We start from the raw sequence: 23,525 nt of genomic DNA, 5'->3' as shown, positions 1-23,525 counted from the left end.
GAATTAAGGTGATGCTGGCCTCATAGAATGAGTTTGGAAGTATTCCATCCCTTACTATCTCTCAGAACAGCTTCTAGAATAGGTGTTGTTTCTTCTTTAAACGTTTTATAGAATTCCTCTGGAAAGCCATCTGGGCCTGGATTTTTGTGTCTTGGGAGGTTTTTGATGACTGCTTCAATTTCCTCCCTGGTTATTGGCCTGTTCAGGTTTTCTGCTTCCTGTTCCAGTTTTGATAGTTTGTGGTTTTTCAGAAATGCGTCCATTTCTTCTGTATTGCCTAATTTATTGGCGTTTAGCTGCTCATAATATGTTTTTTATTTTTTATTTTTTATTTTTTTTCATAATATGTTTTTTAAATCGTTTGTATTTCCTTGACATCGGTTGTGATCTCTGCTTTTTCATTTGTGATTTTATTAATTTGAGTCTTTTCTCTTTTATTTTTAATAAGGCTGCCTAATGATTTACCTATCTTTTAATTCTTTCAACGAACTAACTCCTGGTGTTGTTGATCTGTTCTACAGTTCTTCTGGTCTCTAGTTCATTGAGTTCGGCTCGAATCTTTATTAACTCTCTTCTTTTGCTGGGTGTAGGTTTTATTTGCTGTTCTTTCTTCAGTTCCTTTAGGTGCAAGGTTAGCTTGTGTATTTGAGTTTTTTCCAGTTTTTTGAGGGATGCTTATGTTTTGATGTATTTCCCTCTTAGGACTGCTTTTGCTGTATCCAAAGATTTTGATCGGCTGTGTCTTCATTCTCATTAGTGTCCATGAATCTTTTTAATCTTCTCTAATTTCCTGGTTGACCCTTTCATCTTTTAGCAGGATGCTCTTTAACCTCCATGTGTTTGAGTTTCTTCCAAATTTCTTCTTGTGATTGAGTTCTAGTTTCAAAGCATTATCGTCTGAAAATATGCAGGGGACAATCCCAATCTTTTGGTATCGGTTGAGACCTGATTTGTGACCCAGTATGTGGTCTGTTCTGGAGAAGGTTCCATGTGCACTTGAGAAGAATGTGTTCAGTTGCATTTGGATGTAAAGTTTTGTCAATATCTGTGAAATCCATCTGGTCCAGTGTATCATTTAAAGCTCTTATTTCTTTGAAGATGTTGTGCTTAGAATATGTCATTTGCAGAAAGCACCGTGTTGAAGTCTCCCAGTATTAGTGTTTTATTATCTAACAGTGTCTTTACTTTGGTTATTAATTGATTGATATACTTGGCAGCTCCCACATTAGGGGCATAAATATTCTTGATTGTTAGATGTTCTTGTTGGATAGACCCTTTAAGTATGATACAGTGTCCCTCTTCATCTCTTACTATAGTCTTTGGGATAAACTTTATCTGATATGAGGATTGCTACCCCTGCTTTCTTTTGAGGACCATTTGAATGGTAAATGGTTCTCCAACCTTTCATTTTCAGGCTGGAGGTGTCCTTAGGTCTAAAATGAGTCTCTTGTAAATAGCAAATCTTGCTTTTTTATCCAGTCTGAAACCCTGCATCTTTTGATGGGATCATTAAGCCCATTCATGTTAAGAGTTACTAGTGAAAAATATGAATTTAGTGTCATCATAATACCTATTCAGTCCCTGTTTTTGTGGATTATTTCTTTGGCCTTCCTCTTTCTTTTACAGAGTCTCCCTTAATATTTCTTGCAGAGCTGGTTTGGTTGTCACATATTCTTTCATTTTCTGCCTTTCTTGAAAGCTCTTTATCTTTCTATTCTGAATGAGAGCCTTGCTGGATAAAGTATTCTTGGCTGCATGTTCTTCTCATTTAGGACCCTAAATATATCCTGCCAGCCCTTTCTGGCGTGTCAGGTGTCTGTGGAGAGGTCTGCTGTTAACCTAATACTTCTCCCCATATAAGTTAGGGATCTCTTGTCTCTTGCTGCTTTAAGGATCTTCTCTTTATCTTTGGAATTTTCAAGTTTCACTATGAAATGTCGGGGTGTTGAATGGTTTTTATTGATTTTAGGGTGGAGGGTCTCTCTATCTCCTGGATCTGAATGCCTGTTTCCCTCCCCAGATTAGGATAGTTCTCAGCTATGATTTGTTCAAAAATGCTTTCTGGTCCTTTGTGCCTTTCGGTGCCCTCTGGAACCCCAATTAAACGTAGATTTTTCCTTCTGAGGCTGTCATTTATTTCCCTTAACCTTTCCTCATGGTCTTTTAATTGTTTTTCTCTTTTTTCCCCCAGCTTCCTTCCTTGCTATCAACTTGTCTTCTGTGTCCCTCACTCTTTCTTCTACCTCATTGACCCTCGTCGTCGTTAGGTCCTCCAGTTTGGATCACATTTCATTTAATTGATTTTTAATTTCGGCCTGATTAGATCTAAATTCTGCAGTCATGAACTCTCTTGAATCCTTTATGCTTTTTTCCAGAGCCATGAGTAGCTTTATAATTGTGCTTCTGAATTAGCTTTTTGACATCGAATTGTAATCCAAATTCTGTAACTCTGTGGGAGAGAGTACTGTTTCTGATTCTTTCTTTTGTGGTGAGTTCTTCTTTCTAGTCATTTTGCTCAGTGCAGAGTGGCGAAAAACGAGTTGTACTGGAAAAAAGAAGGAAAAAGAAAAGAAAAAGACAAAGAAAAAAAAAGGAGGGGTATCCTCTTGTTCTATATACTGTAAATCCCTCAACTTCCCCTGAAGCTTTCCAGCACCTCTCAGTCAAGAACTTGCTCTTCCCCTGTCCTTCCAGCTGGTCTTCTGGGGGAGCGGCTGCTGTGTGTGTGCACCTGGGGGAGCTGCCCCACCTCCCACTGGGTGCCGGGCTCAGCGGGAGCTGTTTATCCCATGAGGCTCCTGTTCCCTGGTGGCCTCTCTCTGTCCCAGGCACACGGTGACACAAGGAAGAACAACCACACTAGCAACGGCCAGCTCCCCCACCCTGGAGTCAGCTACCACAGTAACTACTGCAGTTTCCCTGTCTGCACTGGCCAGGATGCTCCGGGTGTGGTGGTGGGCACTGATCTGCACAGCTTGTGGCCACCCCAGCTGCAGGAGCATCCTTGCTGTCCTGTGCCCTCCCCGCCTCTGTCTGTCCCAGGGGTAGTGCAGGATCCTGGCTCTGTTCCCCCGGCGCCCTGGTATCCCCGGCCTGCGCTGTTGCAATTGTGCTCCCAGGCCAGGGCTCCCAAAGGCAGCAGGGTGCAGCCCCCTCCATCAGGAGCTGCCGCCTGAGCTGCTCCCCAAGGCCTCACTGGGCATGCTCCAGCCCTTTACCAAACTTGGCCCCCCGGTGTGTGGCACGCTCTTCCCCGGGCTCACTTCCTCTCCTAGGGACCCCAGGAGACTGGAGGCTCCACTGTCCCTCCTGGGCTTCTGCCCCAGTTCCCTGCTAAGTGCATTTCTGTCCGGGAAGAATCCAGCATGGATTTTTAAAGTTCCTGTTTCTCCAGGGCTGGGCTTTCCTGTCCTGGAGGCTCCCACCCTCCCCCTTAGCCCGGCTCCTCACGGGGCCCCTCTCCCACTTGATTCTTTTTTTTTTCCTGCCTTCCTACCTTGTTAGAAGAGCAAACGCTTCTCTCTGTAGTGTTCCAGATGTTCTCTATTTTTTTTTAAGATTTTATTTATTTATTTTTGAGAGACACAGAGAGAAATTGAGGCAGAGATACAGGTAGAGGGAGAAGCAGACTCCATGCAGGGAGCCCAAGGTGGGACTCGATCCCTGGTCTCTAGGATCAGGCCCTGGGCTGAAGGTGGTGCTAAACCACTGCGCCACCTGGGCTGCCCTGTAATCTCTTTAAATCTCTGGTCAAATTCGTAGTTTTTCAGGATGGTTTGAAAGTTATCTAGGTAAGTTGGTGGGGACAGGTGATTTGGGGACCCTACTCCTCCACCATCTTGCCCCACCCCTCTACAATGGGTTTTCTTCAAAATGAGAAGGAATTGTTTGCATTTACCTTTTTTTTTTTTTAAGATTTATTTATTTATTTATTTATTTATTTATTTATTTATTTGGCAGTGAGAGAATGAGATTGCTGGGGTCAGGGTAGAGGGAGAGGAACAGAATCCCACCAGACTCCCCACGGAGCAGTCCCGCACCCTGCGATATTGACCTGAGCTGAAATCAAGAGTTAGACTGTTTTTTTTTTAAGATTTTATCTATTTATTTATTTATTCATGAGAGATGCCGAGAGAGAGAGAGAGAGAGAGAGAGAGAGAGGCAGAGACACAGACAGAGGGAGAATCAGGCTCCATGCCGGGAGCCCGATGCGGGACTCGATCCCAGGAAGAGTCAGACTCTTAACTGGCTGAGCTACCTAGGCGCCCCTGGTTTGCATTTACTTCTAAAGAATATATGGAAAGAATGAGCCACACTTATACGTAGCTGTACTGTTTTTAAGTTTAGTGTGAACAAACCATGTAGCTTCTTCCTCTAAGAAAGTAATTTAACTTAAAAAGTATATTAGAAACAGGTAATGGTGTATTTCCATCATCTTGTGTTGTTTTCTTTTCTTCTCCACATGCACTAAATACAGCTGCTTTTGTTTGTTATTAAATAAATTGGGGGATTGTCCTTTTTTTTTTGTATTGGTCCATTTTTACTTGCTCTGGTTGCTTTAAAATGTTTGACTAACAAAGAAAAAAGTAAATAGGGAAAAATCATCATGTAAAGGAGGCTAATTGGGACAGCTAATCACTAATCCATTGTTTGATTTTATGTTAAAAGTTGGGACTACTAGAGTTTATTGAATCAGAAAAACTTACATGGACTCATATAACTGGAGATGATATCCTTGATTAGCTAGTCTGAGAGTTCTAAGTGGCAGATCCTGTCTTAGCTACATTAGAATCATTACAGAGGTTTGTTTAAATGTACTCGCTAAAATAAATACACAAATAAATAAATAAACTATCTTTTATTTTTTTATTTTTTTAATTTATGATAGTCACAGAGAGAGAGAGAGAGATTGAGAGAGGCAGAGACATAGGCTGAGTGAGAAGCAGGCTTCATGCACCGGGAGCCCGACGTGGGATTCGATCCCGGGTCTCCAGGATCGCACCCTGGGCCAAAGGCAAGCGCTAAACCGCTGCGCCACCCAGGGATCCCCTCTATCTGTCTTTTAAAAAACAAATGAATGAGGTGATAATCCTAATACTGACTGAGTGAATCATCTAACTTTAGATAAATATTAGCAACAGAGCTGGAGCCTGTCTAGAAATTTTGATTCTTGTTTAATTCCTTTGTGCTCCTTTTCCTTTGATTGTTGTTAGAAGTAGATGTGTCTCAAACTTGTAGAAATGCAGGTGATAAGGACTTCAGGGTAGCTGAAGTCAGTGAAGACAGTTTTAGTTTCCTCCAAATGTTTTCTCCAAGGAGAAGACAATAATAAAAAAGGAAAAATAAAACTACAGAAAAACCATGTCCTTAACATAATTTGAAGACAAAGGATGCCTAGCCTTAACTCCAAAATAAGAAAAAAGAGAAACCAAAAACCACCAATTCTCTTACACTCCTACCTCACTCAACTCTGCCCCAAGGCTCTATAGAAGCAGATCAATAAAAACTGTGAGGAGGAGAAGAATTAGCAATAGGGCTTATGGTTGATCTTAAACCACCACCAGAAAAACTAATTCCATCCTACAAATGTAATTACTAGAAAGTATTCAGGTAGTTAAGATCACAAACAACAGAGAGGTAAAAATAGGCATGATTCAAAACATATAGCTTCTGGAAGAAAGAAGATAAAAGAGAAAGGAGGAATGCCTTTTATCAGTTGAGCAGTGAAGGAAAAAACATTTATGTTTGGCTCCAATCAGAAGAGAGAAAGTACTAATTTGAACAGGGGAAGGTGACACAAGGAATTATTAATTATATCATGGAAATGGAGTAATGTGGGATATACTAGTAGGAAATAGTAGAGGATACAGGGATAGCAAATATAAAGTACAGCTCCTACTGCTAGGGCTGAAATTAAGCATCCAAGGAAGAGCTCTACCAGTCCCGACCCAGGGCTGAGGTCCTGACCTTGTTGGAAAAGGGTATATCCATTGCTCACTGGGTGGCAGGGAAGTTACTCTGATGCCTGGTAAAATTCACTGAAAATCTGCCCTCTGTGCCTTAGTGGAAATCTGCTCTCTGGGATGTCATAGAAAGCTATTTGCTGTTGTGTCTCACCAGAGATACTGTGCCATAAAGCTTCTGGATAAGTGGGGATTGCTCAGGGAGGCTGTTGGTTGCTGCTGTCTTTGTGCTGCAGGAGACAGGTGTTAAAGGTGTTGGGATACGGCAGGATCCTTGTGCTAGGGAGAGTCACACATGCTGGAGAAACTTTCCAAGCTGCTCACTGGAACTCAGAGTGTAATACTTTCCTGCTGCAGTGTCTCTTCAGTTTCCCTTTACTGACAAAGCTTCAGTGCTAGCTGGCAAAAGAAAATACAGAAAAGGCTCAGATCTCCTTTCACAGAACTGGCAAAAAAGATCAATTTCAAACTGATGGCAGTACATCAATAATCACAGAAGGGCAAAAGGAGAAATTAACATTTAGCTGCCTATAAAAAGGAAAACTGTAAAATCAGAGAATACTGTCTCTCTCTGACCATAAAAACAAATAAAAATCCCCTAATTTGTTTGGAGTTTGCTATATTGATACAAGAGGGTACTAATTAAACTACAAATCTCATGAAATACTGTAATGCCACAAAAATGAACAAGAAAAATATTTCAAAGATCCATAAAGTGTTACTGAAAAAAATCAGAAGAGAAAATCTAACTCATACCAAGGAAATTTCCTCTTAGAGAAGCAGCCATGAAGGAGAAGAAAAGTATAAAATAAAACCCCAAATGGAAGTAAATATACTTGTGCATTTGAAGATAGGATACCCACCTTGAATCAGAAAATTTAAAAACGAAGAACAGAAATAGACCACAAAGGAGACAAGTATGAGAGAAAAAAGAAAAGGAGTAAAAAGAGAGAGAGGAAGAAATGAGAGTTGATTGAAGTCGGGAAAGAAATGGAAGAAAAAGATATCTTAGAAGTGAAGAAATTATTAAGTGTACAAAGGAGAATAGACTCAAATGGAAATTTAATAGAGGGCACTGAATAAAGTTAGAGGGAGAAATATCCCTAAGAAAATGAAAATAAAATCATTTAAAAGGGTTAGAGGGGCACCTGGGTGGCTTAGTCTATTAAATGTCTGACTCTTGATTTTGGCTCAGGTCATGATCTCAGGGTGGTGAGATTGAGCCCCATGTCCACCTCTGCACTTAGTGTGGAATCTACTTGATTCTCTCTCTCTGTCTCTGCCCCTCTCCCACCCTACACCCCCCAAATTTAAAGGATTAGAGATAAAGTAGTACAAATGGAATTTGGATAGGTAGCACTCATTAGAGTCCCTGAAGGAGGAAAACAAGACAATACTAGTGAAAACCGAGAAACTCAGTGGCAAGATGAGATAAGAAAATGAGACAAAGAGCATTTTAAATGTGTATGTCCAAACTACACCATTAGAACAAACAGCCAAACAGAAAAGGAAAGAAAAAAAGTCTAGAAGTGACAGGGCAAAGAAGATCCATCTTGTAGAGAAAGAAATACAGCAAATATAGCAGAATACATATAATTATCAAATACTGTGACAGAGTTGAGACCAGACATATTCATAGCAATAAATATGCAGGGCTTAACTGATCAATGAAAAATATTTTCAATTTGGCTTAGATAGTTAAATACATATGCTATATACAAGAGATGTGCTTAAAAAATATTTTAGTAAGGGATGAACAAAGATATACTAGAAAAATGGGAGCCATAGAAAAGAATAATGATCCTGATATCAAACAAGTAGAATTCAAGCCAAAACAAAACAAATAAAAGTTACAAAGATGGAAGGATACTATTTAATGCTAAATGTTGCAATTCATAAGTGGAACATAGTACAGTGTTTGTTAATATTTAGTCCCCAGAATTCCATCAGTCACTTTTAGGAAGCAACAACTACAGGAGGTTCAGGGAGGAATAGCTAGAAACACATGAGTAATTGGAGATCTTAATCTGTAATTCAGTATAAGACCGATCAAGCAAAGAATAAGAAATAGACAAAAAATATAATCAGTAAGATAGATGTTTTGCATTTTTTTTTTAATGCTACACCCTGATAATATAGAGCTTGTGCCTTCTCCTCAAGTGCCCCGGAACATTAATAAAAACTGATCAGTTCTTAGGTCACCAAGAAAGCATATAAGTAGTTCCATTAAGCAGAAGTATTGTACTATCTGACCACACTGCAATAGAACTAGAAATTTCCAAGAACAAAAATGTCAAAGACATTTCCTCCTGGAAACTTAGAGACCTATCAAACTACTCTCTCTCTCTCTCTCTCTTTGTTTTTTTTTTTTTTTTTAAGATTTTATTTATTCATGAGAGAGAGAGAGAGAGAGAGAGAGGCAGAAACACAGGCAGAGAGAGAAGTAGGCTGCATGTAGGGAGCCAGATGTGGGACTCAATCCTGGGTCTCCAGGATCATACCCTGAGCTTAAGACTGATGCTCTACTGCTGAGCCACCCAGATGCCCCTGAAACTATTCTGTTTCACATTTAAAGCTGAGATTAGAGGGAGATTTATGATATTAACAAAGGAGCTACATGATATCATATGTCCTATCACTGATGGTATTAATGTTGCTAATCTGGTTAAGGTGATATTAGCCTGAAAAGTATCAGGGCCCTTAAGCCTACCATTTAAGAAGTGAGTGAATCTGCTGACCTCTGAATTAAGATACTGATTCTTCAGGGATGCCTGGGTGGCTCAGTGTTTGAGCATCTGCTTCCTACTCAGGGCGTGGTCCCAGAGTTCTGGGATCCAGTCCCACATCGGGCTCCCTGCTGCAGGAAGCCTGCTTCTCCCTCTGCCTATGTCACTGCCTCTCTCTCTCTTCTCTCATGAATAAGTAAATAAAATCTTTAAAAAAATAAAATACTGACTCTTCAGCAATCCTTATCTGTCAAGGCCAGATAAATATCTGTGGGCTCTGCTCTGTCACCACTGCCACTGCCTTTCTAGTGCTAAAGCAGCCACAGACAGTATGTAAATGAATGAGCATGACTGCACCATGCCACTTGATTTACAAAAATAGGTCAGCAGGTCAGATTTGGCCCACAGCCCTAGTTGGCCTACCCTTGTTTTAGAATATGGGGAAGGGAGTGTGAAAAGGATGTGCGTTCTTACTACTTTTCTTGACATCTCTCCAATTCTTCCAAACGTGTCCTTACTTTTTCCCCTTAATCTGCTTCTGTAATTTATACCTTACCTGCAAACACCCAATACAGACCATGTGCTAATAATACTCTCACATATACTTTTATACTTGTTGGACTCCTGAATGTAGTATAATTTTCCTGGGAAGGAATTTCTTTCTTTCCATATCCCAAAATCCAGATTTGGATCAGAGTTTATAGGAGGAGGAAGAAAATAGTAATTATGTAAGGAGTAACAAAGGGGGAATAAATGCAGAGAGAAACCTGAGTCATGTGGAAGATAGCCTGTGTGGAGATGTGAGAGCCCCTTGAAGTGCGTGGAATCAGCCCGCAGCATATGAAAGAAGAAGGAAACTAGGATAGAGTAAAAATAGCAGTTCCTAGGTGGAAGTGTGCTTTGTTTCCTTAGGAGTGGAGGAGGAAATGCCAAGGAATTGGGGTAGTTGGAAAGAAGCAGAATAGTAGCGAGGCATAGGGAAAAAAGAATTTGGAAGACTACTGATTAATATGGGGAAAAAATGTGGGACTAGCAGACTGACCTTCCTGAGTTCAAATATTGACTCTTTTGCCATTCCCTTTCCTCTGGAATAGAGGGAATTCTTTCAGTAAACATTTACATTACCATGTAGCATGTATATGTTAGTGTCCATTGTAATGCCTTGCATCAATCAATGAAGTATATTGAACTTCTATCTGAAAAATTTTTCAGACCTCCTCACAGGCTCTCACATCTTCCCTGCATTGGGCTCTCTTCCACATGACTCAGGTTTCTCTCTGCATTTATTCCCCCATTTTTATTCCTTACATAATTACTATTTTCTTCCTTCTCCTATAACTTATCCAGACTTGGAGTTTGAGATAAGGAAAGAAAGAAATTCCTTCCTAGAAAAATTGTACCACATTCAGGAGCATGAGTACAAAAGTATATGTGAGAGTATTATTTATGTACTTTATTTACTTTTGAATTTCAGTTACCTTTATAATAATTCCTTTCATATTAACTATTTTAGGCCAAACTGCCTTTTCTTTCTTTCTTTCTTTCTCTGTTCTTTTTTCTTTTTTTCAAACTAGCTTTTCAGTATGTACCCAGTGTCAGAACTATAAGAACTGTCTTACAGGGCTATAAGGTTTTGTCCTGGGAGCTATTATCAGTGTTTTTCTAAATTATATAACATGTTGATAAGAGATTCATCTTCTGCTATTGATCTCAGTAGAGAGTGATAATAGCAAAGGTCATCATCTCTGGCAGAACAAGTCCCTGAAAAATGACTGATTTTTGTTCCCACAGCATGACATATTGATGACATCTAGGCCAGGGTGTAGTTGTTACTCTTGGAGTGGTTCACTGAGAAGATGCCTGTTTTACCACTCATCATAATTGTGTATATTAGTATAGTCTACTGAAAACTGTTTTTTTTTTTCTGCTTTTAGACATTCCAGGTCACTTCTAAGAAAAGATTTTATTGTGTGGTAAATATTGTGTTCAGTCAGCAATATTCAGAAACAAAACAAACTAGTATACAAAGTAGAGTTACAGAACATTAGAGCTGACAGGGTTCCTGATCACTCAATGAGTGATAACTGAGAACTACAAGAAGCTCCTCATGGGCTACAGGTCTAAGGGAGAGATGACCAGTAATGTAAATAGGACGTGAAACCACTTTGAAATAAATATATCGACTTGTGTCAATGTTTTTTATTTTGTTCCTGGTCAGTTCATGCAGAACTGTATGAACTGTATAATTACAGTATTTCTAGTTTTCCCCAGAGGGCAAGAATTTCCTTTCTTCTATGTCCCTTGAGCCTTGCATATAGTAAATGCTTGGTAAAAAGTCTGTAAATGAAGAAACAAATATATATATTACACTATTAAAAAATATAACTGATCTCATACCAGTTTATGTCATTATAATACTTGACATTTTTCTGTTTATAGTTTTTGTTACTCTCTCAGCAAAAAAATGGATAAATATTAAAATTGATAAAGACTTATTAGAAAATAGACCAAATATTTCTAACTTCTTTTTTTTTAATTTTTATTTATTTATGATAGTCACACAGAGAGAGAGAGAGAGAGGCAGAGACATAGGCAGAGGGAGAAGCAGGCTCCATGCACCGGGAGCCCGACGTGGGATTCGATCCCGGGTCTCCAGGATCACGCCCTGGGCCAAAGGCAGGCGCCAAACCGCTGCGCCACGCAGGGATCCCAATATTTCTAACTTCTAAAGTGATTTTTAAGGGATACCTGGGTAGCTCAGTGGTTGAGCATATGCCTTTGGCTCAGGTGTGATCCCGATCCCAGGATCGAGTCCCACATAAGGCTCCCTGTGAGGAGCCTGCTTCTCCCTCTGTCTATGTCTCTGCCTTTCTCTCTGTGCCTCTCATGAATAAATAAAATCTTAAAAAAATAAAGTGATTCTTAAATCAATAAGTTATTATATTAAAATTTGTATCTTTCGATCAGCCTAAAAATTTTCCTAATCAAAAACAGAAGTTTTGGAGAGTCAGGGTGGCTTAGTCAGTGAAACATCCAACTCTTGATTTCTCGGCTCAGGTCTTTGAGCCCTGCATTGGGTTCCATGCTGAATGAGGAGCCTGCTTAAGATTCTCTTTCTTCCTTTCCACTGCCCCTCCCCTGCTCAAAAAAAAAAAAAAAAAAAGTTTTATTTTGTAGAATTGGCTTGGCCTAAGTTTCTGAGGTTTTATTTTTGTTTTGCTTTACTCTTTTAGTTATGTATAAACCTCATCATTTAAGTTCAGAAACAAAATGTAGGGTAGTCTCATAGTAATTTTGATTCTGGTGTTTTTAAGTTCTACCTTTGTTTCACTCCACATTTTTAGAATTGCCAATGCCACTCCCATCCCAGGAGACTTGCTTCGGGAAAATACAGATGAAGTGTTTCCAGATGAACAGCTTAGTGATGGGGAGAATGGCATCCCTGTTGGTGTGTCACCGGATAAATTGCCTGGATCTTTGGGACACCCACGTCCCCAGGAGAAGGATGTCTGGGAAGAGATGGATGCCAACAGGAACAAAATAAAGCTTGGGATTTGTAAGGTATGTATTTCTTGCATAGAAAAGGTATCTTTCCTAAGTGCTTAATATTTTTCTTCTGTTGCTATGGCAAAGTATCAAGATTCTTAATTTTGAATGAGGAATAGAACATTTTATTGGCTAATTTTGCCCATAGCATTCAGATATACACACTAAGCATTAACGTTCATCTTGTATTTTGTGGAAAAGGTGAAAGCATTAAAAAAAAATAACACTAATACTATAAGAAGAGACATCTCTAGATCAGAAGGTAATAATCTTTCTGAAAAATGTGACAAGACTCTGGGCCCTTTCTTTAGTATAGACCTGTGGAACTAGGAATACCCATCCTGAGAATTGTCTCAAGTAGAGTTGGGGAAGTGAAGATTAGAATTGGAAAGCATTGAACTGATCGTGAGCTGACAAAGTGGATGTTGAATCATTGACATGATTTTTTCTTCCTTAGGATTGTAAGCAGGACTACTTGTAAGTATGGGGAGAGATACAAATTTCTGAATTAAATGATTGATTTTTAGTAATCTTGGGCAGATTATCCCCAAATTTCTTTTTGATCTTATTGTCCTTGTCATTTCAATCTTCACAGAAGATAAGATGAAAATAAATGGGAATGGAGGGGCAATGAATTATGAACCAGTTAGGTTTTGGTGCTTTTTATGATTTTATAAAGGTTTAGTTGGGATGGAAGTTAAATTTATAGGTGTAAAATGAGACTTTGGGCTCATACCTGTTAACGTGATTGATAGAAAGTTGGCTAGTCATGCTTTATGAAATATATCTTGAAGAGACTCATCACTTCTGAAGAGCTTGGCTTGTCTTCAGACAAGATATATACTATATTGTTAAACTTAATAATTAAAAAAATTAACAGTATACACATCCAGTCATAGGAGTCACTTTGTAAAAACAGTCTCTGCCTAGATGTGACATGCTACACACTATGGTCTGACTATTGAAAAAGCTGTATCTGGAACCTTCTAACACTGTTGGTGGGAATGCAAACTGTGCAGCCACTCTAGAAAACAATATGGATGTTCCCAAAAAGTTAAAAATAGAACTGCCCTATGACCCAGTAATTGCACTGATAGGTATTTATCCAGAAGATACAAAAATAGTGATTCAAAGGGGTACATGTACCCCAATGTTTATAGCAGCAATATCCACAATAGCCAAAAACTATGGAAAGAGCTCATGTCATCAAGAAATGAATGGATAAAGAAGAGGTAGTATGTAACACACACACACACACACACACACACACACACACGGGATTATTACTCAGCCATCAAAAAAAAAAAAAGAAATCTTGCCATTTGCAACAGTGTGCATGGATCTAGAGGGGTATTATGCTAAGCAAAATAAATCAGTCAGAGAAAGACAAATACCAGATGATTTCACTCTTATGGGAATTTAAGAAACAAAACAGATGAACATACAGGAAGGAAGGAAAAATAAAATAAGGTAAAAACAGAGAGGAAGGCAAACAATAGGAGATTCTTTTTTATTTATTTATTTATTCATGATAGAGAGAGAAAGAGAGAGAGAGAGAGAGGCAGAGACACAGGCAGAGGGAGAAGCAGGCTCCACGCAGGGAGCCCGACGCGGGACTTGATCCCAGAACTCCAGGATCGTGCCCTGGGCCAAAGGCAGGTGCTAAACTGCTGAGCCACCCAGGGATCCCCCAGGAGATTCTTAATTATAAGAAACCAACTGAGGGTTGTTGGAGGGGAAGTGGGATGAGGTAATTGGGTGATGGGCATTAAGGAGGGCACTTGTTTTGATGAGCATTGCATGTTATATATAATTGCTGAATCACTGAATTCTACCCCTGAAACTAACAATATACTACTATATGTTAACTAAATTGAACTTAAATAAAAAAATTTTAAAAAACGAACTATTAAAAAAAGAAAAAACCCTATCTGGACTAATATTAGTCAGGAATAAGTAGTGAAAAGTAGTCAGGGAGTCAGTGTCATATTTTTAAAATGTCAACTGTGGCTGTCTTTATCACATCAGAAGCAAAACCTGTTCTTATAGTAAAAAAATCTCTAGTGATATTCTCAGTTGCCAGCCTACACGGGTATCTGTGTGTATGAGAGTGTGAAATGGCACTTGACATAGAGCTGACTTACTTGTTACTATCTTTTACCCATCACCACTATTTAATCTGTATTTAGTTTTCTTCTATTTTTTAATTCCTTCCTTTTCACAAACATTACTCAAATTAGATTATTACTATGAGTTTTTTGTTTTGTTTTTGAGAAGGAGAGAGGGGGTTGGGGAATAGTATAGGGGAAGGGAGAGAGAAAATCTTAAGCAGGTTCCATGCTCTGTGTAGAGCCCGACGTGTGGCCTGATATCACGCCCCTGAGATCATGACCTGAGCCATAACCAAGAGTCAGATGCTTACTTAAGCCACCCAGCTGCCCTGGTATTGTTCTTTTATATCGGTAATGTTTGTGTGGATTTTTCAAAGATGTTTACCATTTCCTTGCATTTTTGGAAGTCCTGGACTTGCTGTGTTTCTTCGTGAAGTATTTCCATTAGAAGTTCCTTTAGTTGAGGTCTTTTGGGAGCACTCTTAAATTTTACTTAGTCATATATGTATTTATTTTAGCCTCACTCTTTCAAGAGAGTTTATGCTAGATTCAACATTTTTGACTGACATTTTTCCTCTGAGTTCAATGATTGGTATTCAAAAGTCTGTTACTCCTATTAATTTTCTTCTCTTTCAGATAATCCATTGCCCTCCATCTTTGCTCCTTAGCTGCTTTTTAACTTTACTCTTTGTCTTTGGTGTTCTACATTTTACCTACGGTGTGTGTAGACTTCTATTTCTTTTTATTTATCCTGCTTGAGATATCTTATGTTTCCTGAATCTTTGAATCATAGTTTTGTGTCATTTCTGCAAGATGTCCAGTTCTTCCCTATCAAACTAATTCCACTAATTCATTCTTTTTGTCCTCTCATCCTGAACTTTAAGTAAACATATGCTTTCTCATTCTCCTATATAATCTCTTAATTTTTTCTTCTCCTTGCTGTGCTTCATTCTAGGTGATTTCTTTTGCTATGTCTTCTAGTTCACTGTTTAATAACTTAGGCTTTTTCTGGGTAATAAGTTTAATATATCTTTGGGAATTTCTTATTTTTAAAGATATATTTATTTGAGAGAGATAAGAGAGGACAGGCAGAGTGAGAGAGAGAGAAAAAAAAAAAAAAACTAAGCAGACTCCATGCTGAGCACAGAACCCAATTTGGGGCTTAATCTCACGACCTGAGCCAAAACCAGGAGTCAGCTACTTAACTGACTGTGCCACCCAGTCCCCCTTCATGTCTTAGGGAGTTTTAAATGTTTATTATTATTATTTCTGCTCTTAGTCATGGTGGCATCCCTTCCTGTATGTTTGAGTATCTTTAGTGTTTTACTCATTCATTAGTAATTAATGGCAGTCCTCTAGACCTAAATTAGGGATTGGGGAAGCCTTCCTTCAGAGAATATTGTATTTTGCTTCTGTTGGTACCAGAGAACAATTGGGCATCTTCCTGAGAGTCTAATCAGAATAGACATACCAGACTTCCCTCTCTCACCCTACTACTGGGGTCAGTTTCATTTCCCTGGTAAGTGTACTGGTCTGGGCATTTGTCCTTAGGCAGCCCCACCGCTCAGAGCTGCATCATATTTAACCTCCTTCTGCTCTTCCCAGCTCCTTATTGTCCTAGTTCTAGGTTTTCCTGTTTTTGTTTGGTTTTTCACTTGTTTTTTAGAGAGGGTGGGTATTCAGGTTTGGTGATCCATCCTATTGTGAGACCACTTGTGCCTCAAAGAAAATGGCCTTTCCAGGTTTTGTTTTTAGTTTAGTGGAACAGAGTTCTCCAAACATCTCATTAGACATAATATAAAAAGTCAAGGTGGGTAAACATTTTTAGACTATTTATCTTTGTACCACAAATATAAAAACCAAATAATACTAAAGTGAGAATAAATTAAGAAAACTCATTTTATGAAGGGTTATAGACATGTAATGACATCAGTTATCCAAAATATCCTGATTTCTGAAAAAACTGTCCAAGCATTTGCTTATGTTATTTTGAAATACTTCAATGATTGCTATACATCTGTATCATCTGAATGTTTTTCATGGTTTTCTTTAATATTTTCTCCAGGCTGCTACCGAAGAAGAGAACAGCCATGGTCAAGTAAATGGTATTCTGAATGCTCCAAGCCTTGGTTCACCAATCCGTGTCCGCTCAGAGATTACTCAGCCAGATAGAGATGTTCCATTGGTGCGAAAGTTACGTTCCATCCACAGCTTTGAGCTGGAAAAACGTCTGACACTGGAGCCAAAGCCAGATACTGACAAGTTTCTTGAGACCTGGTATAAAATAGTTTTTCTTTTTCATTAAAGCTACTAAGATAATATAATAACCATCATCATCATAATTAATAATTTATATTACATAGTCTTTGAAATAATAATTTTTTGCATTTTTGGGCAGCCCCAGTGGCTCAGCGGTTTAGCGCTGCCTTCAGCCCAGGGCCTGATCCTGCAGACCCAGGATTGAGTCCCACGTCAGGCTCCCTGCATGGAGCCTGCTTCTCCCTCTTCCTGTGTCTCTGCCTCTCGCTCTCTATGTCTCTCAAGAATAAATAAATAAAATCTTAAAAAAAAAAGAATTTTTTGCATTTTTGTGGTACTGATTTGATTAAATTCTTATCTCCATCTGTGTTTTTAATTATCGTGATTCTTAACATGAATTGTCTTATAATGTTATAAGATAACCTTTGGCTTTGGGAGCTTAGCAGTGGGAGTTGGTAACTTCATGAGTTACCAGGTACAAGTTAAATGAACATTTTGAACTTCTTTTGTTTATAAGGGATCTCTTTTATTGGAATGAGAAGATGCAGTGTAGGGTTAGAGAGTGCATTATAAAGAAGGTATTATAGAAAGGAAGGGGAGTATGTGAATGAGGGAAACCAGTAATTTATACAAAAGGGGCAGGCAGTTCAATTCATTTTAATGTAGGACTTCTAAGAGTGAGTACTGTAGGAAAAATAGACATGAATAAGTTTATCATTCTTCCTAGAAAGAAGGGAAGGTGAAACTTTGGAGAACTATTCTCCAAAGGTTATAGTTTATAACTATAGTTAATGTTTGTAAGTCCCATTATTCCCAAATTTTGATAACAGAAGACAGAAATGGAACTTTAAAAAGAATTTGGGGGCAGCCCCGGTGGCGCAGCAGTTTAGCGCCGCCTGCAGCCCAGGGAGTGATCTGGAGACCCTGGATCGAGTCCCGCGTCGGGCTCTCTGCGTGGAGCTGCTTCTCCCTCTGCCTGTGTCTCTGCCTCTCTCTCTCTCTCTCTGCATCTCTATTAATAAATAAATAAAATCTTTAAAAAAAAAAGAATTTGGGATATATTTATGAATTATAGAAGGCTGCAGTAATATTCAGAACTGAGTGACTAATGATAGTCACATACCCTTCAATGTACATTCCTGGTGGCTGCTATTGGCAATGAAATGTTAGGTTAGAAGGAACATGTATTTGACTAACATAGTAGTTACTATGTCCAAAGAATTCAGATTAATCTAATCTAGCTTCTATTTTTTTATAGTATTTCATATATGTGTATTTTTCCTCACATAGTAATTATTCAGCCACACAGCTACATGATAGAAGCTTGTGTCTGTACATTGATATGATCAAAAGGATGGATTGGAGTTGGGGCAGTGCTTAAACATTTTGAGTTGTGCTAAGATTAGGGATAAATACATAAATGCAACAGGGATGAAAGCTTAGTTTAGTAAAGAATTAGTTTAATAAAAGAACCATGCTGAGGGAAGGGCTGAGAAGTAAGACAGCACTGAGAAAACAGAAGTAATCTAAGGAAATGAACTCAGGCCAGAACCTAGAATGGATAGGAAACAGTTGAAGCAATGAAAGCACCCAACTGCAAACTTGGAAGGGAGAAAACATACTGCTTAAACTGTTTCCCTGAAGTTGAGATCAGTTCCTAGAAGCCAATGCAGCCAAATGGTTACACCATTGCCTGCCCCTCAGCCAGCAGAGAGATTTGTATAAAGTGTCAGTTGCCTTTTCATCCACCCAAACGATATTCCTTGTGTCATCCCCCATGCCACCATCGCCACCCAGTACCACTGTGTGCACTGCTGCTACATAGTGGGCTGGGCATGCTTGAGAAGGTGTAATAGCTAGCGGTGCCTTTGGAGTTTACTTGGAGTGTACATTTACATATGTCTGTGAAAACAAAACACATGAAGTATTTGCCTAGCTTCTCATTTCCTTTCCTATACTAGCTTCTTCATTTCCTTTTATAGGGCTTCTGGTGAGGCAAAATCCCCTTAGCTAAGTTCTGCCTCAGTCCCTCAGAGAGAGCAGAGGGCAGTGTGATTGAATTTGTAAAGAGAAGGGGAAAGAGATCACATAAGTCAGCCTGAGTAGGCTTCTCTGCCTACTGCCGAGAAGCAGGAGAGCCATCTTCCTCCTGTGGGTTCCATCTTCCAAAACAGAATTATGACAGGTGGAGAAGAACATTATCAGCCTGTGAAAGCTTCCTTATGCTTTATTAATATATTATTCTGTCACATGTGTGTGAATATTAGTTCTGTGTAGAGCTTATAGGTTGTGTATAAATATTTTCCTAGAGCAATTGAGTAACTGCTCTCTGTTTTTAAAGCCTGGAGAAAATGCAGAAAGATTCCAGTGGAGGAAAGGAATCTATTCTCCCTGCTGTGCTTCATAAGCCTTGTGTTCCTGCTGTGTCTCGTACTGACCATATCTGGCACTATGATGAAGAATATCTTCCAGATGCTTCTAAGCCTGCCTCTGCCAACACCGCTGAACAGGCAGATGGCGGTGTCAGCAATGGATTTATAGCAGTTAACTTGAGCTCCTGCAAGCAGGAGGTTGATTCCAAAGAATGGGTGATTGTGGACAAGGAGCAGGACCTTCGGGATTTCAGGACAAATGAGGCTTTAGGCCATAAAACAACTGGAAGCCCTTCTGATGAAGAGCCTGAAGTACTTCAAGTCCTGGAGGAATCACCTCAAGATGAGAAGCTTCTACTGGGTCCTTGGGCAGAAAGTGATCATTTAAAGAAAGAAACCTCAGGTGTGGTCTTAGTACTTTCTGGGGAGTGCCCTGCCACTGCTGCTTCAGAACAGTACACAGATAGGCTAGAACTACAGGCTGGAGCTGCCAGCCAGTTTATTACAGTGACGCCCACAAGTCCGATGGAAGCGCAAGCGGAAGGACCCCTCACAGCGGTAAGAGATTTGTTCCTATTCCTTTTCTCTATTATCCACTCAAGGTGCTGTTTAAAAAGAACTAATAGTTGATCAACTAAGATAGTTCAGCAGATGCCTAAGTTTGGCAGAAGGGGGGTGGGTAGGGAGTGATGTTGGGACTAAATTCTATACTCAGTCATCCATTTTGAAAATTATCAAAGCAAGTGAGTCCTATCAGGATAGCAACGCAACACATGAAGTGTCATTATAACCTAATTTTAGAACAACATTTATAATTAGACCACAAGAGCTATCTATCTATGCATTTAGATATGACTTTAAAAATTTGTCATCCTAGAGATTTTTAATCTCTACATTATAAATCTGGTGAGGAAGGTAAATGTGGTTTCTACTTTATAGCATACACTTGCCTGGCTTGATTCACTTTGTTCTGTTGCTTTTTTTTTTTTGTAATCTCCACAGAGAAATTTGTCATATTTTACATTACTCTTAAACAGTTTTCCAGCTTTAATGTCTGTCCATTGTTAAAATACAGAGTTCTGGCCTCTCTTCCAGAGCTTCTGCTTCAGTAGGCCTGGGCTAGAGTGAACCCAGGGGTGGTCTGCATTTTAACAAGTAGCTGAAAATAGTTGTGACTAAGGTCTTCTGCAAAGGAACATTTTGAAGACACTCCTCTTTACTCTTCAGTTTGGGGATTCAGCTGGAGACACTTTCACCCTTTATTATCAGTGAGCAGTGATGCCCGTATGATGGTGAGCAACAGGAGCCCTGGAAAAGCCGAATATGTTGGCAGTAAGGAAACTGTGTACACAGGTCTTTGGCTCCAGCCTGAGGACAGGTACATCTGTCCTTCCATGAGCAGGAGTCCCAGATTTCCTTAAATTCCATAATCATTTAGCAGCCCTCTCTTCCAACTCACCAGAAACAACATTGTTGTTTTTTATTAGCTGAAATGTTTTTTTATTAGAACACAATTCCAAATGCAGGTGTAAAACAATGAGAGAAAATAACAAAATTTGGTTTTCTGTACAGCTCTGTAGGAATTCACCTGCACTTCAACATAGGAAAATAAATGCCTGCTTCGTTCTTCATTAGAGTTACTTTGTCTTTCCTTCTTTTCCAGGACTGCTTTGTACAGTTATACAGGTTCACTGAATGAAGTGGCCTAGCCAAGGGAGCAAGTAGGGGCTGAAATCTAGCCCAGACTGTGCATCTTTGTGCATGTCTGTTTTCTCTTTGAGGAGGATCCTTTTACAAATTATACACAGTAACCTATGGACCAGAGGCAAACCCAGCCACCTTCCTCCCTCCCTCTTATCCCTTTTCCTCCCAAATTCCTCTTTACTGTTTCATTCCCTCTTTCCATCTCCCCAAGTTCAGTTTCTTCTTTTCGTCACCTCTTTCATGCTGTGCACTCACTGCTGCTCAGGCATTTTTCTGCTGCGTTCTGGTGTGCTTCCTCTCAAAGAGGCTTTCTAACGCCTTGGTTCCACTTGTAGTTTTTGCCTTGTTGGCATGGTTCTCATACACTACCTGCAACATTTTCTCTGTCAAATTCTTGAAAGACTTGCATTCATATATTTGATATTATATGTTTGACTTCATTTTCAGGTATCTTTAAATAAAAATATTTTTCTTAACTGAAGGTCTCTAAAGAAATGTCAGCTATATCACTTGTATATTTGTGTCTAAGGTAATAAACTTACTATTTCCTTCACTTAGGGGGGATTAGGTGAAAAACATATTTATCTTGATTCTCTTCTTGAAGCTTAAATTCAGAGTTTACTTTTGCAAAGCAGATGTTATTATTTTCCTAATTTACTACAGACACATTAAATAGGGAGTATTGCCAATTAGCGTCTCTACATCTCTAGCAACTCTGATTATATGTTCTAGCTTGGATAACACGCTAAAACGTATTACTGGGCTATCTGAATATTTTAAATTTTCTGATAGGAAACACTTTGTTTAGTTTGTATCTTTTTCACTCAAGCTTGTTTCTCTTTTATGATGACATGAAAAAAAAAAAAACCATGTCTGATGTTTTAAAATATGTAGGAACCGGGCAGCCCCGGTGGCGCAGCGGTTTAGCGCCGCCGGCAGCCCGGGGTGTGATCCTGGAGACCCGGGGTCAAGTCCCACGTCGGGCTTCCTGCATGGAGCCTGCTTCTCCCTCTGCCTGTGTCTCTGCCTCTCTCTCGCTCTCTCTGAATAAATAAATATTAAAAAAATATATGTAGGAACCATAAAAATGGGCAAAGCAAAATTTAACTATATTACAGGCATAGTTGGCATAGTAAATTAACCGATGAGAACTTCAGCAGCCGCTTTGTTTCTTAGTGCAGATTAATAAGCATTAGTTAGGACTTCCCTTATCCAAATACATGAAACCATTAATTATCAAATAGCATCTGTCAACTTTTTAGATGATAGATTTTGAAAGATGGATACATTTTTTAAATTTGAAAGAAATTGGTTTGGGGCTGTGTTGGAAATTAAAATTTTTTCCTTGGGTAAAGAGTGTTGAAATTGGCCCACTGTCAGTCATTTCTAAAACAATGCTAAACAACATGGATTTACAGGGGGTAAATTAGACCATCCTTTGGCTTATAGGAGAAAAATAGTGAATTGTTTTGATTAGAAAATGGAGAGACAAAATTAAGCTAGCATAAATGAACAGGGGTCAAGAAGAAAAACAAAAGAAAATGAACTGTTTCCAAAAGAGGTCTGACTCCTGGTCCAGAGTGGCAGGAACTATGGAAAGAATGTGACCAGTTTCATATGTGACATTGAGTAATCACTGTTGGTAGACAGAAGGTTAGATTTGAAAAGTAATGTAGAATTGGAAGAGTTCTTTGAAATACTGAGTATCAAGGCAGATTATACCACATGATCTCTTGGTTCTAGATGGTCATTTAGAAAGCCAGTACTTGGGCCACCTGGATGGCTTAGTCAGTTAAGCATCTGCCTTCAGCTCAGGTTGTAATCCCCAGGTCCTGGGATTGAGTGCCACATTGGGCTCCCTAATTGACAGGAACCCTGCTTCTCCTTGTCCCTCTGCCTACCACTCCCTCTGCTTGTGCATGCTCTCGCTCTCTCTCTCTCTCTCTGTCAAGTAAATAAATAAAATCTTAAAATAGAAAGCAAGTGCTTCATTTTAATATTACCTTTGGAAGTAATATAAATGTGAAATAATACCTCTACTATATTACCTGTTGCTATGTAACAGATTACCCCAAATTTAGCAGCTTTAAACAACACAGTTATTTCACACTGTTTTTGAGGGTTAAGAGTGTAGGAGTGGTTCAATCTGATGGTTTTGCCTCAGGGTCTCTCATGAGGTTGCTGTCAGGCTGTCACCTAAGGTTAAAATCATTGTAAGGTTCAACCAAAATGGGAAGATCCACTTCCAGGCGCACCCAATGGCTGTTGGCAGGCCTCAGTTCCTCAGTTGCTGTTAGCCAGAGACTTTGGTTCCTTACCACATGGGTCTTTCCATTCTTGACATGGCAGCTGGCTTTCCCATTAAATCAGGAGAGAAAGAGACTGAGACGTGGGAGAGGTTGGGGTCGTAGAGCGAACAGGCCTCCACCATGATAGAAGCCATAGTTTCTTTTATAACCTAATCTCAGAAGGGGCATCCCATCGCTTCTGTTGTATTCTGTTGGTCACTCAGACCAAACGTGCTACAATGTGGGTGGGAATATACAATGAATACTAGGGGGCCGAGGTCATTGGGGACCATCATAGAGACAGGCTACCATATTATCTTATATTTATATTTCATAGAATACTTTCATATTTGATTCTAACAACAACTCTATGGAGCAAACAGAGAGAATATTATCCTTTTTTGCACTGATGACATCAAGCCATAGGACAGTGAGATAATCTGTTCTGTTCCTTGCACCAGGGGATTATCAACATTCTGAAGGAATTTTCTCACTGACTTGTTTCTTAGACATTGAGAAGAAGAAGGGGGTGTACAATAATGTACATAGTGGGAGC

General features: G+C 39.3%; 1 protein-coding gene across 7 annotated transcripts in view; it reads left to right on the top strand.

The window, feature by feature from the left end:
• TTBK2 (tau tubulin kinase 2) overlaps window positions 1-23,525 on the top strand; it is a 176,772-nt gene that overhangs the window by 135,384 nt on the left and 17,863 nt on the right. For all 7 annotated transcript variants that reach the window (XM_077880807.1, XM_077880808.1, XM_077880809.1 and 4 more), the window contains 3 exons: window positions 12,034-12,250; window positions 16,412-16,623; window positions 18,947-19,535. In XM_077880807.1, the coding sequence (XP_077736933.1) occupies window positions 12,034-12,250; window positions 16,412-16,623; window positions 18,947-19,535 (1,018 nt within the window). The remainder of the gene's footprint in view (window positions 1-12,033; window positions 12,251-16,411; window positions 16,624-18,946; window positions 19,536-23,525) is intronic.

The sequence above is a fragment of the Canis aureus genome, chromosome 32, assembly GCF_053574225.1.
Source record: "Canis aureus isolate CA01 chromosome 32, VMU_Caureus_v.1.0, whole genome shotgun sequence".
In the NCBI taxonomy this organism is placed as follows: domain Eukaryota; kingdom Metazoa; phylum Chordata; class Mammalia; order Carnivora; family Canidae; genus Canis; species Canis aureus.
This window is presented reverse-complemented; position numbering and strand designations above follow the sequence as displayed.